General features: G+C 55.4%; 5 protein-coding genes across 5 annotated transcripts; 3 read left to right on the forward strand and 2 right to left on the reverse strand.

Moving 5' to 3' along the window:
• Positions 1-2,633: 2,633 nt before the first annotated feature.
• LRP88_10042 (mitochondrial ATPase inhibitor, IATP-domain-containing protein) lies at positions 2,634-3,079 on the forward strand (the record flags this gene model as incomplete). Its single annotated transcript, XM_083246515.1, has 3 exons — positions 2,634-2,752; positions 2,842-2,973; positions 3,040-3,079. The coding sequence occupies 3 exons, from the start codon at positions 2,634-2,636 to the stop codon at positions 3,077-3,079; spliced, it is 291 nt and encodes a 96-aa protein (XP_083097628.1).
• Positions 3,080-3,508: 429 nt separating this feature from the next.
• LRP88_10043 (Nsp1-like C-terminal region-domain-containing protein) lies at positions 3,509-5,734 on the reverse strand (the record flags this gene model as incomplete). Its single annotated transcript, XM_083246516.1, has 2 exons — positions 3,509-3,697; positions 3,755-5,734. 2 exons carry the CDS (start codon positions 5,732-5,734, stop codon positions 3,509-3,511), a joined length of 2,169 nt encoding a protein of 722 aa, XP_083097629.1.
• A 1,092-nt stretch (positions 5,735-6,826) lies between these two features.
• LRP88_10044 (DUF5102 domain-containing protein) lies at positions 6,827-8,462 on the forward strand (the record flags this gene model as incomplete). The annotated part of the gene is made up of 4 exons (XM_083246517.1): positions 6,827-6,896; positions 6,947-7,305; positions 7,462-7,716; positions 7,767-8,462. 4 exons carry the CDS (start codon positions 6,827-6,829, stop codon positions 8,460-8,462), a joined length of 1,380 nt encoding a protein of 459 aa, XP_083097630.1.
• A 369-nt stretch (positions 8,463-8,831) lies between these two features.
• Positions 8,832-10,458, reverse strand: LRP88_10045 (translation initiation factor eIF2 subunit gamma; the record flags this gene model as incomplete). Its single annotated transcript, XM_083246518.1, has 4 exons — positions 8,832-8,862; positions 8,914-9,900; positions 9,952-10,011; positions 10,070-10,458. The coding sequence occupies 4 exons, from the start codon at positions 10,456-10,458 to the stop codon at positions 8,832-8,834; spliced, it is 1,467 nt and encodes a 488-aa protein (XP_083097631.1).
• Positions 10,459-13,077: 2,619 nt separating this feature from the next.
• On the forward strand, positions 13,078-14,746 carry LRP88_10046 (MARVEL domain-containing protein; the record flags this gene model as incomplete). The annotated part of the gene is made up of 3 exons (XM_083246519.1): positions 13,078-13,557; positions 13,611-13,916; positions 13,970-14,746. The coding sequence occupies 3 exons, from the start codon at positions 13,078-13,080 to the stop codon at positions 14,744-14,746; spliced, it is 1,563 nt and encodes a 520-aa protein (XP_083097632.1).
• Positions 14,747-15,002: the final 256 nt, after the last annotated feature.

A 15,002-nucleotide genomic window follows, 5' to 3' on the forward strand; every position in this document is an offset into this window, starting at 1 on the left:
CGGGGGGGAGAAGGTGAAAAAAAAGAAGTGGTTTTGCGGGACGGCGGATGGTAGGTAGGTAGGTAAGTTAGGTAGAGGATCCAAGTCCAAGTCGGGCTTCGGGGGTTGTTGGGGGATTGGGCAAGTTTTGGTTGACGACGGGTGGGAGTGAGCGAAAACGTGGAGGCATCAAAGACTCACTGCCCTGGAGCTCCATTGCCCCCTTCCTCTGGCTTCTGGCAGTGCTAAGCACAGGCAATCAGTGAGGTGCCCACTGCCCTGGCCACGGTACGTACCTACCCTCGAGGAACTGGCAAGCACTGCCCACCAGGTGTCGACTCGAGTCCCACTGAAGTTCCAGGGCACCCCTTCGCCGTCACAGTGGGCACGGCCTGTTAGTGGATGGGATGCAATAAGGCATTGTTGTCATCGCCTGGATCCTCCACCTCAGCCTTGACGAGAGTGCCTCAGCTCCCCCATGGCAAGGCGTGGAATGAGTTCCTATTGACAGCCTCACGTGCTGGATAAGATGCCCAATTGGCAGACTACCTTTGCAGATCCTACCTGGCTATCAAGGAGTTGCAAGTTGCCCAGCTTCACTTCTAACGGCAGCACAGTACCTACTCAACCAACATAACCAAGGTCCAATTACGATCAACAACAATCCGCCCTGGAAAGCATAGTGCCCTTATCAGTCAGTCCCTGCAGCCTCGTCAGCAATAGACCAGAACCCCTCCCTTCCTCCCTCGAATGCTTGACCTGACTAGACCCGATATGAGCCGTCATGTTGCGGAACGACACGTCAACGGCTGAGCAACGAGCGGCTGGAATTCCCAGGAGTGAAGAAACGAAGCACAGGGAACAGCAGCGAAACGATGGATGGAGGGGCCCCCAAAATCGTCATCACCGTCATCGTCATCATGCGCCCAAATTCGTCTCCCAGAATCCAGTGTGCTGGTGACCCCCCTTCATCCTCCCCTTGGCGTGCCAGAGCGGCAAGCAGCCACACAAGTGCCGACACGAGGCTCGTGGGACAGGCAACAGAGTCCAAAATATCCGACCAGCGATGAAGGCGACGTTTATCATCTGCACACCCTTCACTAAAAACTGAAAGTATCTTGCACGCCTTTTTAATCACCAACCGTCTCCATGCAATTCGTATTCTGTCCACCCTGATACGGGCTGAAACGGCGACCAAGCATGAGGCGCTCTGCTCTCCTCGCTGCCTGTGCCACTTCAAACGCAACCAACGTTGGTTGGGCCGTGGCGATTGACTCATCATGCCCAAATCTGCCTACAACGACAAAGAACGTGATGCCTCGTCTCGCCTTGCCTCGATCTTTACAATAGGTCAGCTGGTCTGCGGCGCAACCTTGTTTTCTTATTCACAGTCTCATCAAGGCGGGCTGTATGCATTTGCGGAGCATACTTTGGCCATGGATGGCTTGGATTATTTGGAATGCATAAAGGCGGAACCTACAAAAAAAACTCACTTACAAGACAGCATAACCTTCATCAAACGTCTCTCCATCAGACAAGACGTGTCCATCATGGGGGCTCGATAACATTGCAGCCAGCCGTCTGCCCGAGCTGCGCCGCATGGCGTTGGTCTGTTTTGCAGGGCCCGCTGACGTCGTTGCCACCACTTCAGCTGGGAAGAAACATGCCCATGGTTCCAGAAACACCAACAACTGGGCCGCTTGTAGCTCAACAAAGGGGAGAATTTTGATAAAAATATCTTGGTTTGGCAAGAGCTTGAGGGCCTCTTTTTGAGAATTTTTAATCATTTTATCAAGAATCCCGTCATCTTCTCTTCTCTTGGTGCAATTAATAGACTACGTCTCTCAAGTACCCTCTTAGACGTGTGTTACCCAATCAAGACCCGAGGTCAACCAGCAATGGTCAATGGGTGTCCACCTGATCACTGAAGTCCTGGGCAAGGTGAGATATTGTGTGCCATCCGAGGCCTTTTGCAGCAAATATCTGGTGATCTCTGCCTTCCTGCCTGTCTGCCTCTGCTTCCGAGCCGGCTATCTAGCCTGTCAGTTTTATTTCCCTCCGCACCGCAGCTCCATCGCCTACTCCATACGCGGTACAACTCCACGCCACCCGCCCCGTCACCTGAGAGGAGGCGTTCGTTCTGTTAGCGATGGGTGCCTCTGTTGGATCATGAAGTCTTGACTTTGGGGGTCTTCTTGACCATTTTCTTTCTTTAGGATCACGACGGGAATTAGAAAAACTTTACAGAATAGACAAACAAAACGTCCGTTCACTGCAGCCTTACAGGGAACCCTAGAAGCGATCCTGACCCTGGCTGCTCGAATTCTTCAATCCCGTAGGCTCACTCGTCCGCGCTGACAGGCTCCCAGATCCGAGCTCCCAAGCGGACGGGGCCGGGATTTACCGCCAGCCGTGCGACCGTCTTAGCAGGGTACCTGTGAAACCGCTGCGAATTTCTATGCTGTAGATGTACCGCCCTATGGCCCGAAGCCTGGCCCGAACCCAGACAGCTCGCTGCTCATCAGATCATCCGACCAATTGCTCTCGGCTCTTCGCAACCACTTCTCCAACCTTTCCCCACGTCATCGCTACACACACAAAACGCCTCTACCTTCACCCTTCAACCTGGTCTTTCACAAGACATATCAACAACCATGCTCCGAACAACTTTCCGCCAGACGGCCACCTTCCGGCCCGTTCGATGCTTCTCGACCACCCCCCGCGTCATGACCGAGGGTGCTACCGGTGCTCCTCCCAAGACTGGCGGTCCTGGGTAAGTTCCCTTCCTCCCTCCGGCCGCGGATGGATTTGCATCAATTCACATCACCAAGACATCAATTGATCCTAACCTCTGTTCCACAGTGACGCCTTCCAGCGACGAGAGAAGGCCAACGAGGACTACGCCATCCGCCAGCGCGAGAAGGAGAAGCTCATTGAGCTCAAGAAGAAGCTCCAGGAGCAGCAGCAGCACCTCGAGCGCCTCTCCAAGCACATGTACGTCCCCTCCAACCACCCAATTGATGCGCCAGGCGACCCCTTTACTGACTTGTCCGTCAACAGCGACGAGATCACCAAGGAGCAGGGCGGCGAGCAGAACTAAACCTCTCAATTTTTCACATCTTCGGTACCGGAAAGGTCGGGCAAAGCTTTGCGCGGGGAAGCCACTCAATTGCGAGAGATTTTATTTCAGCTCGTCAAGACAACGGACACCAACCAACCAAACACATTCACACGATCGTCGACTCGATGGGATGGATATGATATGAAATGACACATCATCCAGATGTTCCCTTTTTCCACAGTCTAAACTAGTGTACAAGAAACATTCACGCATCCGCGCACTCTACAGGTTTCCGCATCGCATCGCATCGCATCTCATGTGTACCTCCCACATCTCATCTCGTCTTGATTGCTCTCCAACCATGTCTGTCTGTCTGTGTGACTTGGTCTTCCATCTTGCTACTACAGAATTACATAGAGTCCTTGCCCAAACTCCATTCCCAATGAATTACACTCGTCCACCTCCCGCTTATCGTCGCCCCATGTACGAACGGTAGAAGCTCTCCGCCGCATCATTGTCCGAGCTGCCGTAGTGGCTTCCAAGGTTGCTGCTCGACTTTTGGGCTGCCGTCACCTTGGACTGGAGGGCCGAGGCATTAGCATCGATCCACTGCAGCTGTGTGAGATGGCCGTTGAGAACCCGGACGATCTGGCTCAGCTGTGTCGCTTGGTTAGTAACTTTGCTCACCCTTGACCATGGGGGTATGAAACTTACAGGGTCCTCGGGCTTAGCACCCTTGTTAAGTGTGCCCGAAATGTCATTGATTTCCTTGACCATCTTAGTGAGGTCCCTCGACTTCTCATCCAATTGTTGCATCAGCTTCTCCGCGAGCTTGTATGTGCGCTCCCGCTCCTGGTCAGGACCTGCCAACTGCTCGCCGGGACCAAGCTGCTTGGCAAACATGTCCTGGACCTCCGACTCGTAACGATCAAGCCAAGCCTCGAGCTCATCCTGCTGGTTCTCCACAGCCGCAAGCTGTCGCTCAATCTCATGGCTTCTGCGCTCCGCCTCAAAAGTATCCAGGTACAACTTCTGGATCTTCTCGCCGTTGTCTACGAGGCTTCTGTCCCAGGTGGACACAGTGGTAGCCTGCTCCTTGAACTCCTTCTGGTACTTGGACAGATCCGAGGCCCATCGCGTCACAATGTCCTCCATGGTCTTGTTCTTGAGCCGGGCCATCTGTGAGGTAGGGCCAGTGGTGGAGGCACCTAGAGCACTGGTTCCGTTTTGAGCGGCAGGCTTCGCTGCGTCCTTGCTGGTGTCTGTAGTCGTGGCCGCCTTGGCTCCAAACAAGCTGCTTGCTGGCGCTGCGGTTGTCGTTGCCGCAGTTGCAGGAGCAGCTGTAGTTGCAGATGTCTGAGCCTGGGTGGTGGCCGGTGTTCCAAACAAGCCGCCCGCAGGCTTGGGCGCCGCCGACTCGGTAGAAGGCTTCGGGGCGCCACCAAAGAGACCACCCGCGCTCGAAGCCGTTGCTGGAGCCGCCGTAGTTGCAGTTGCCGCTGTGGTTGCAGCAGGCTTGGCGCCGAACAAACCTCCAGCAGTCGCAGGAGTCGAAGTGGTAGCAGCAGCAGATGTTGTTGCCGCACCTCCAAAGAGTCCGCCAGCAGGTGTCGAGCTCTGAGTAGCTGCCGCAGGAGCCGCGGGCTTAGCACCGAACAGGGTTGAGGTAGTAGAAGGTGTCGAACCGGCTGCTTGGGAAGCGGCTGGTGCAGCTGTCTCGGTCTTTGCGCCACCGAAAAGTCCACCTGATGACGGAGCGGTAGTAGAGGCTGGGGCACCGCCGCCGAAGAGCCCTCCAGAAGGGGCACTGGCGCCGGACTGCGCGCCTCCAAAGAGACCGGACGAGGCTGTTGTGGTTGTGATGGGCTGAGCGGGAGCCGAGGTGTTCGCCGGCTTCGCTCCAAAGAGAGAGGGTGTGGTAGATGTCTGAGCACCTGCGTTTCCGAAAAGGTTGGATCCGCCAGGCTTCGAAGAGTCCGCAGGTGGTGCTCCGGCTGGTGTCGTCGATGGCAGAGCAAAGGTTGGCTTCGCGGGGGTCGCAGTCGGCGCGGTAGAGGCCGCCTTGTTTCCGAACAAAGAGTTACCAGCGCTCGCAAACAGTCCAGACGCCGGGGCAGCTGAGGTGGTGGCTGCGATTTGTGCCTGGGTGGCATTGTTCTGTCCACCAAACAGACCACCACCACTGGCAGGAGTAGTAGTGTTGGCACCACCAAATAGGTTACCCGCAGGCTTGTTGGCAGCGTTTCCATTGTTTCCAAATAGCCCTCCGCTCGCAGGCGTAGTTGAGGTGGTGGCACCTCCACCAAACAGTCCTCCAGTCGTAGCAGTTGTCGCAGGAGTGGTAGAGGAAGCACCTCCTCCTCCAAAAAGACCGCCCGATGAAGGAGTCGTAGAGGCACCGCCGCCGAAGAGCCCAGTTCCAGTCGAGGCCGGTGTGGTAGAAGCGTTGTTGGTCGCGGAGCCTCCAAATAGACCTCCAGCAGGCTTTTGCGCCGAGGCGCCAGTTTGTTGACCAAACAAACCGCCTGGGTTGCCTGCGGGTGTAGTGCTGCTACCAGCAGTGGCACCTCCAAAGGAAAACTTGGGTGTTCCCGCCGCAGCTCCGAATAAACCACCCGAAGCCGGCGCGGTGGACGTCGTGTTGTTGTTTGGCGCGCCCGAAGAGCCGCCTGTGCCTCCAAAGCTGAACGACATGATGGCGGTTGGAGGTTGAGGATCAGCTTCCTCGCGTCGGGGGAATTGTCGATCGCAGTATCTCTGATGCGTTCACGTGATGCTCGGCGCCTTGAAGACGAGGTTCCTGATGACCAACAAAGAGACCTGGGATGTCAGTGCGAAAAGTTGAGATGGGAGAGGTTCTTGTCGTCGATGGCAACGGGGTGATTGAAGACGGACCTTACAGCACATGGGAGCTTTTTTTGTGGGGACGCGCCCGAACCTCACCACTCACAGTTGTCTAAGGAGGTGCCTGAGCTAGTCTGTTTCTAGCCATCGTCTTAGGTAGCTCTTTGATGCAGGGACCGTTTTAAACGGTGCCCCCGGCGAGCCTACAGGTTAGGTACTTGTAGTACATCCAATGCGATCTTGATGAGAAGGATAGAGTCGTGAATCTTGCGTGATGGTTCCATGTGAGCTGCTCGATGAGACACGTGAAATATATTTTCACGCAGAGTGTGGATCGCGAGTACGAGCTTACGGCATTCCTTGTGTGTTTGTTATCTCGATATTGATGCTGGAAGGGCCCATTCCGCCAATGATGGCAACGGTCTTCTTTGAGGTATACCCAAGCTTTAATAGAGCCATCATTTACACAAGGCGGTGAAGAAGAAGAAGAAGCAAATTCATATGCATACACATAAGAACAAGCCCGTATGATCATTTTAAACGTCCACGCAAAGAACGGTGTGCTCGGCAAGGAATAGACCAGGCTTGCGAATGGACGAGGCGCGCACTGTAAGTAGCCCCACGTGATGTACCTATGCGTTGGAGTGGGCAAGCTTCCAGAACTCGCAGATGCGGTCGACCTCCTTTCTTGATCATACCAAGTATATTTGGCCGGACCTTCTTATCTGTACACGGCCCAGGAATCGTTCTTCTAACTGGGGAGCCTGTGGATTCTCCCATTTCAAGTTATCCCCCCTCACGGACCTGCCGATCGCGAACCAAGCCCACCGCCCAGGTCGGGCTCCCCTAACCCCACGCACGACCATCATATCACATGCCCTAGAGCTCGCTACCTCGAGGCTCTGCAGCTCCAAGTAGTATTCTCGTCTATTTCCGGTCATCATGACAGACGCCGAGAAACTCGAACCTCCCAAGGTGGCTCCCAGCGAGGACCCAGGTGCCCGCGAGCTGGGTACGTTTCCCAGCCTTGAACACTCTCGCACACTGCTGACATGTTGGTAGCCGAGGAGTCTGAGTCCGAAGACCAGTTCACGGACGCTCAATCCGATGCCGCGAGCTCGAAGCTCAACTCGCCCGTCCCCAAGACCCGGGTCGAGAGAGTCGATGACCAGCCATCATACGGCGAAGTCCCCGGAACTCCAGCATACGCCCTGCGGGAACAAGATGCCCAACCCGACGAGATCGCGATTGCCCCCGAAGAAACACCATCTCGGGACGCCTCCTTGACCCCTGAAATCAACGCTCCCACAACCATTGTAGAGGAGGCCCCAGGGCCAAGGAGCCGCTCGCACTCGATCCAATACGAGGAGAGGCGCAGAGCAGACGCTTCCCCAGATATCGTCGTGGATTCCGATGGTCAGGTCAGGGAGATTCAGGGCGAGAGCATAACTGGCGAAAGCGCTGCTGGTATGGGAATAGCCAAGTCCTAAAGAGCACAAGAACATCTGTTGACCACTGAGTTTCGTTTTCGCGTAGACAACCCGTCACCTGAATCCCCCGATTCCCCGGCCTCGCAGTCAAAAGAGGAAGAGCCGTCCGAGAAGCCCATCACTGTAGCCGCGCCTGTACCAGCTGGTGACAGCGATGAAGCTGAAGAGGAGGATGAGGAGGAAGATGGTGATGAAGACGATTTCGGAGACGATTTCGACGACTTTGAGGAGGGCAACGAAGATGACGACTTCGATGATTTCGAGGACGGTTTCCAGCAAGCAGAAGCTCCGGCGCCTGCTCCTTCACAAGCAACTCTCCCACAACAACCTACGTTACCATTCGTGAGTTTTCTCGACATTATACTTGTTCAAATTATTAACAATTCATGTAGCCTATACCCGACTTTGACGGACTTGACCCCGAAGGAGTTATAGCAACCTTGGAACCCTACCTCGCAGCCTTGTTCCCACCCGAGGAACTTGATCTTCCCGCTTTCCCCCCTCTGTCTAAAGACTCGTCTGTCTTCTTCACACCTCGCTCCGCATCTCTCTGGTCTCAACTCGTCGCTCCTCCACCTCTCGCCCCTCCTGACTGGATCCGCTCCCGCACACGGCGTCTCTTCCTCGTATCACTCGGTGTCCCCGTGGACCTTGACGAGATTCTACCGGCCTCAAAGCAAAAGAAGCTTGTCCTTCCATCACTTAACGTTCGTACCGCCTCCCCACGCAACTCTAGCGAGTCCCGATCAGTGTCTCGGCTACGGCAGGGCGAAGGGAACAATTCGTCTACATCGGTCGATACCCAAGGGAAGCCCTCGGCCTCGAAGAAGCGCAGGGGCCCTCCCCCGCAACCGGAGCTGGATCTCGTGGCTGCCCGGCACCTGTGCATGACGACAGACGAGGCGTTGAACGGCATGACCGACCAGGAACTCAAAGCCCACATTGCCAAGCTACAAGGCTTAGAGGGAGCGGCAAAGGAGGCACTAGAATACTGGCAGAAGCGGACGGACGAAAAGATTGGCGATAGGGAAGCCTTCGAGGGGGTGATAGAAAACCTGGTCAAGCACGCGCGCAAGGTACGGAAATAGACTCTTGTAATATCTTTTTGGGGTTTGGCCAAAAACCTCGTTCAATTCTTCCTGACCTTCAGGCCTTAAAAACTTTTGTCTTTCCCCCGTGAGGTTGACGTGACCCTCTTTGATGCACTTACAACGTAACTACATGGCTCAACCCGCTACCGTCACCGGTCCCCAGAGCTTCTCCGTCCGGGGAATGCTTCCTCCCCTTCTCCTCCCCGTCCCTGAAAACGACCACTATAAACACCAGGCCTCATTCCAGCGCCAGCCGTCTACTCAAAATGCCGTCGAGGGTTTTGCCTCTGTTTGGGCGCCCTCGGGTCCGGAACTTTGCGTAGTAGAAGAATCGTGAGAAACCGTTCGTTTGTCTACATGAATTGCTTACGAAGTGCTGGGCTCGAGTGTCACACCGCTGTAGTAGAGTTAGCTATAGTGTTAGAGAGGTGGAATCAGAACAACTTACGCAGCAATGGTAGCCCATCCAATGAGACGCCAGTGCTTCTCGATACGTCGGGACAGAGCAACCTTCTCGCCAATGTTGCTGCAGGCAGGGCTGGTCAGGACCAGCTTAGCGGCATCGTTCTTGATAGCGATGACCTTGGCTCCAGTTGAGGTGGAACCAATGTTGACCATGATCATCTCGTTCTTGGCCAGCTTGGCAACCTTGGCCTGCTTGCCGTCGGCGGTTCGCACACCGAGCAGGCGGCGGAGCAGGTAGAAGTTGATCTCGATCTCGCTGTAGATATCGGGGAGACGGCCCTTGAGACCCAGGACGAAACCAACGAGACGATCGGCTCGGCAGAGGGTAGGGTCGATTCGGGTACCGACACCGATGAGACCACCGGGAACGGCGTACTTGAGGTCGTTGGCCTCGGAGTTGAGCGAGACGACTCGGCTGAAGATGGGGGTACACTTGAGGGCACCGCTGTCATCTCGGGACACAATACCGGGTCGGATCTCAATCTCGTCACCCAGCTTGACAACACCGTGAAGGATAGAACCACCAGCAACACCACCCTTGAGGTCATCGATCTCAGCACCGGGCTTGTTGACGTCGAACGATCGAATAACGATCATGTGAGGATCCATGCTGAAGTCACGGGGAGGAACGGGGATGGTGTTGACGATGGCCTCGTTGACGGCATCAATGTTGAACTTGAGCTGGGCAGAGATGGGGATGACGGGCGACTTTCCAGCAACGGTGCCTCGGATGAACTTGAGGATGGACTGGTAGTGCTGCTGGGCGGCCTCTTCTCGCATCAAGTCGACCTTGTTCTGGAGAATGATGATCTTGTCGAGCTTCATGATCTCAATAGCAGCCAAGTGCTCCGAGGTCTGGGGCTGAGGGCAGGATTCGTTGCCTGCAATAAGGAGCAGAGCAGCGTCCATGACGGCGGCACCTGACAACATGGTGCTCATCAGAATATCGTGACCGGGGCAGTCGACGAAGCTTGTATCGTCAGTTACAGTCCTATCGCATTCATGACTCAACTTACGAGACGTGTCGCAATAGCCGGTAGGTACCAGAGCAGCCCTCTCTCTCGCAGGGAGGGTCGACCTCCTTCTCACTCTTGTAACTTCGGTAGCATCCTGGCCGAGGGCACTGGGGGTTATCGCACTTGTAGATCTTGGCGTTGGCATAACCCAACTTGATGGTAATGTTTCGGATCAGCTCGTTCTTGAAACGAACGGTCTGGACGCCGGAGATGGCCTTGACGACGGTGGACTTTCCGTGAGCGACGTGGCCGATGGTGCCAATGTTGATGGTGGCTTGTCGGGCAATAATCTCGGGCGTCAGAGGAGTGAGGCTGGCGACGTCGAGGTCTTTGGGGTCGGTTTGCGGGGGCAGCTCCGGTCTTTGAGCAGCGGGCTCGGCGATGGCTGGGTTGGACTTCTTGAGAGCAGGCTTGAGGGGCTTCTCATCGCCGGCCTCGTTGTGGCCGACAGACTCGCCAGAGTCGGACTCGGACTCAATGTCGTCGTACTTGGGGTCGCCGTTGGCAGACATGGTGGTGGAGGCGGGGCAATCGGCCGGGTTTTGGGGGTGGTTTTCGGTCGTGGAGCAGCAGTGAGGGCGATTTCCGGGGTGATAAATGGTCGCCTGAGTCTGGAGAAAATTACACTCGAAGTTTCGAGGGGATCGTGAGCGGTTCTCGTCGTTGAGGTCGTCGAGAGCCAAGAATTTGCGTATTTCGCCTTGATGATGGCAAAATTCCTCGTGTGCAGTCTGTCGAGATGGCTATGACTCTTACGCTAAGCCTGTTGGGGCCAGATAAGGCGATAAGGATTCGATGCCCCTCCTCGGGAGATTGTCGGGAGGTGCTCCCACCACAGCTTCAAGTTTAGGTTGTGGGTTTAGATAATCAAGCGTCTGCAACATTCATCACCAACTTTGGAGAGGCCGACGACGGCCTAATCCCATTGAGTATTGGCCTGAAAAGACGCATCAAATCCCAATTCAGATCGATCCAATCCATATTTGATTCAGGTCTTTTGATATGCACAATTCATCTGTCGTCGTTCTATTGTCAGTTGTCTACAAGGCTCATCAGTCTTGCACCTGATAATAGACGTCTCTAACACAAGTCCTGCCGTTGATATACTTTGTGGCGACAGAAAATCTATTTTGCACCATATCTGAACCAACTTGTGCCCATCAAGGCAAGATGGATGGAATATATGCTAGAGACTGCTGACTTGCTAGACAAAATACGATGACTGACTGAGGCGCTGGTTCCTGGACCTCCTCAATCAATCACAGACATTGGATTAGTTGCTTAACTAGTCACGTGCTGGAAACAACGAGGGAAACAGAAACGAAACAGAAACCGAAATCCGTGCGGTGACATTGATGCAGGTTTTAAGTGGCGCTTCTTGCCAACAACGCCAAGGTGAGGGGGAGAGACGACATGGGTTGTTCACCAGCCTCCACGTCAAGGAAGAGGATGGAAAAAAAGACTCATCATGGGTCGTGTGGATCGTCTTTTGTGCTCTGGCATGCATCACGGAGCATATGTCCGCAGCAACAGCGGCCGTCTTTATCGGCCCCCGGGCTCCGGAAGAGGCTGACGACTACACTGCTTGAGATGGGCATGGATGCCAGAAACGGACGTGGGTGGTTGAACGTCTGTCTGTCTGTCCGACATGGAAAAGAGAACCACCATGTTCCCGAGTGCTACATTATCACACCCATCTCAGCATGGACAAGAAACACCATGATGAATTGCACCACGCGACTTGACCTGACTTGCAGGTCAAAAATAGAATGTGACGGCTCCCCCAACCAACAGTCCCCATCAACCAATGCGCTGGGGCTCAAGAGTCAGGCATTTTGACTGCCAAGAGGGACGACGTTCGGGAAGAGTCGCCTCGCTGTGCAGGGCGTCTGCAAGACAATGCGCGCACCACCACACCGCAAGGGACCGCACAAGAGAGGGTGGAAGAAAAACTCGAAAGGCACACACAACGGCAGAGGAGCATCCATGGTGGGCCAAAGAGGCATGGACCTCGACGACGTCGAAACAGAAGTCGTTTGTTGCCGCCGATGCCTGCAGGTGGCTGGGAGTCCATCACTGCCCTGGGACAGCTGATTGGTGGTGTTTGGTGAAGACGTGAAGCGCTTGCAGGAATGCAGCCTATCAAGCCGGCAGATGGGCCGCCAGGGGGTTTAAGAGCGGCTCTCAGGCCCGACCAATGGCACTTCAGGGACGCCATCTCTCCACGATCCACGCTCTCAACTCCAACATGCTCTAGCCGCCGGGGGACAATCCCATCGCCCAGTGACATGGCTCGGGCCATGGGTCAAGGGCCGTGGGCGACAGGCGAGATGGATCGCTCCGGGTCATGCAGCGACGGGGCCCGGGGGCAATGCTAACCAACGTGGGTGCTGTTTGCTGGAAGAGCTGTCCAGCTGGCGGCGCAGAAGTCTGTCTGTAGTATGCGAGTACGCAAGACCCTGCTCTGCTGCCCGAACGCTCTCACATAACACGGCAGCTCTCCCAATTCCCTCTTGTGAATCCCTCATCCTCCTCCGCTCGGTGGCCGTCTTCTGTGCGATAGAAGCTTCTTGGACTGGTTCCAGCATCCGTATCACAGACGTCAGCTGTTCTCGAGGCGACACGAACCATCAATCCTTGACAATCTATCTGTGTCTCAAAGCACCGACCAGGTTATCGACGCCTCAGCTTCACATCTTCCCAGCTGCGTGGGCGTCTATTTACAAGACGAATCACTCGCCGGCGGCTCGCCTCTGCCTATCAGAGGTCTGCTTCTCTATCCGCCCAACCATTCCGGTAAGACCATTTCCCAAGGTCCATCTCCAGCACGCCCCTCCCTCATGTATTGTCCCATCGTTGGCGTCTTGGTGCCGTCGAATGAGCGTGCCTGATCCCTCTATTGCTGTCGACCTCAAAACTGGTCGCTTCCCACCCGAGTCCGCCTCGCCGGACCTCTCTCTTCTTCTTCGATAGCTGGTCTCCCTGTTTTTGCTGCAATTGTCGTCTGTCTGTTCCTTTCAGGGTGTAGTGGCTTGGACTGCGTCGAAGCTCTTATACCCACTCAACAACATCTTCAACCATCACTTACACGTTTGCGCCTCTTGCCCTTGACTTTACTGCCCTACACAACAATGGCTGGACCAGGTCCGTCACTTTCACCGAGCCCTTCGTATGGCGTCGAAGAGGGTCCTTTACTTACACGTAGCCATGTAGATGAGAAAAGGCGGCCTGCCGCACTAAACCTCACTCCTGCTCGACCCGGTACCTCCGAGTCGTCCTCCTCAGACGGTTCCCTCAAGCCTCGAACTCCCCGCTTCGCCGAGGCCACCTCGGTTCACTCGCCAGTCGACTCTCGATCGCCCTTTGCCGACCCCGAGAAATCTCACGCTCCCCAGCCTCAGCCCGCCGACGTCGGTTTTGGTTACATCGGCAACAACAGCCACCGAGAATCCATCCCCGTCCCAATGACTCCCAAGACGCCCCTCAAGAGCGCCATGAAGGTGCCCGGAACACCAGCCGGTCTCCGAAACCCTCTCAGCCCGACCTTTCGTGAGGCCGACATCCTCGAGAAGCAGGAACTGGCAACCGAAAAGGAGCAGGCTCGCGATGTGGTATGTCTCCTGCACTGGGAAATTTATGGAATCACTCACTTACATGCCAACAGAAAATCAAGGCCCGTGTTCGTATGGCCAAGTTTGCCCTTCGCGGTGTCAACTTCAGCTGCTCTCTCATCATTCTCTGCATGCTCTCGGCAACCTTCTCCATCTTCAACGCCACCAAGGCCCTGCCTGACCAGAGCCGGATGCCGTCCTGGGCCAAGAACACCAATGCCTGGCCTCAGAAGCTTGTCCTTGCTATGGCCTGTGTCTCCCTCGCTGCTTGTCTCATCGTCTTCGCTTCCTACTGCCGAGGTGGTCACAAACGGGCCGAGAAGGTTGGAACCTATTACACCCTGTTCGCTATCGGTTGGGTAAGTTTTCGCTCCATGAGTTGAGTTGAGTATCACAAACTGACAGTACATAGTTCATCCTGGCTTTGGTCCTCTGGGTTGTCACGGCCATCCTGTTCCAGAACGCAAAGAACAACTCCAACAACAAGGATATGTGGGGTTGGTCCTGCGTGCAAAACACTCGTTCTGAAGTCTTTGGCGACAAGGTTGACTATGCACTCATCTGTCGTCTCCAGAACTGGGCCATGATCTGCATCATCATCGAGGTGGTCATTGAAGTTCTCTGCATTCTCCTCTACAGCATCGTCTTCTACCGCTACTACACCAAGCGACGTCTGTTCAAGTCTATGGACATGCGAGACCGCGCCCGATCCGACCTCTACCTCGCCCAGCTCCGCAGCCAGTCGGCTCCCAACACTCCCGGCTTCGCCCCCAAGTCTCCCGCCCTCAGCTCCTACGCCATGTCTCCCCGCCACCCTCCCGCCGCCTACCAGAGCTTCCCCACCGTCCACGAGGTCCACGAGAACCCCTTCACGCCCGGCACGCAGTTTGCTGAGCCCAAGTCTCAGTTCGCTCCCCAAGAGACCGGCTTCAAGCTCCAGGCTCCTCCCACCAAGGCTCCATCTGCTACTCCCAAGATGAACCAGGGCGGCTTCACTCCTGCCCCCATGCCTGCACCTGCGCCTCCGGCCGCTCCCACTGTGCACGTCTCGGAGCACGGTCCTGCAGCTACGAATGAGCCCACCTACGAGGCTGTCCCCATCCCCGGTGCCTACGGTGGACAAGTCTATGGTGACCAGGCCCTCAGGAGCCCACCCCCCACGCAAACCACCTTTGGTCATGCGCAGTAGACAAACATAGAAAAGGGGGGTGTTCTTTGCTTGACCTCTTGCTACCTGTTAAGCAAGGATTGGTCACTTCTGTCCGGCAACGGCTTGTTCATATATTTCATGCGGCGATACCACACACGGCGTTCTGGCAGGGCTGGGTCAAGTTACTTTTTGACTCTGATGCATTTCTTTAAATTTTTCCTATGTTATTTTCTAATCCACCAGAGAGAGATGAAGAACGAGGGTTCCGTATATAGCAAAGGCAGACAGACCGTGG

This window comes from Fusarium phalaenopsidis (assembly GCF_050370095.1).
Source record: "Fusarium phalaenopsidis strain FUZ10S chromosome Unknown contig_32304, whole genome shotgun sequence".
Classification (NCBI taxonomy): Eukaryota; Fungi; Ascomycota; class Sordariomycetes; order Hypocreales; family Nectriaceae; genus Fusarium; species Fusarium phalaenopsidis.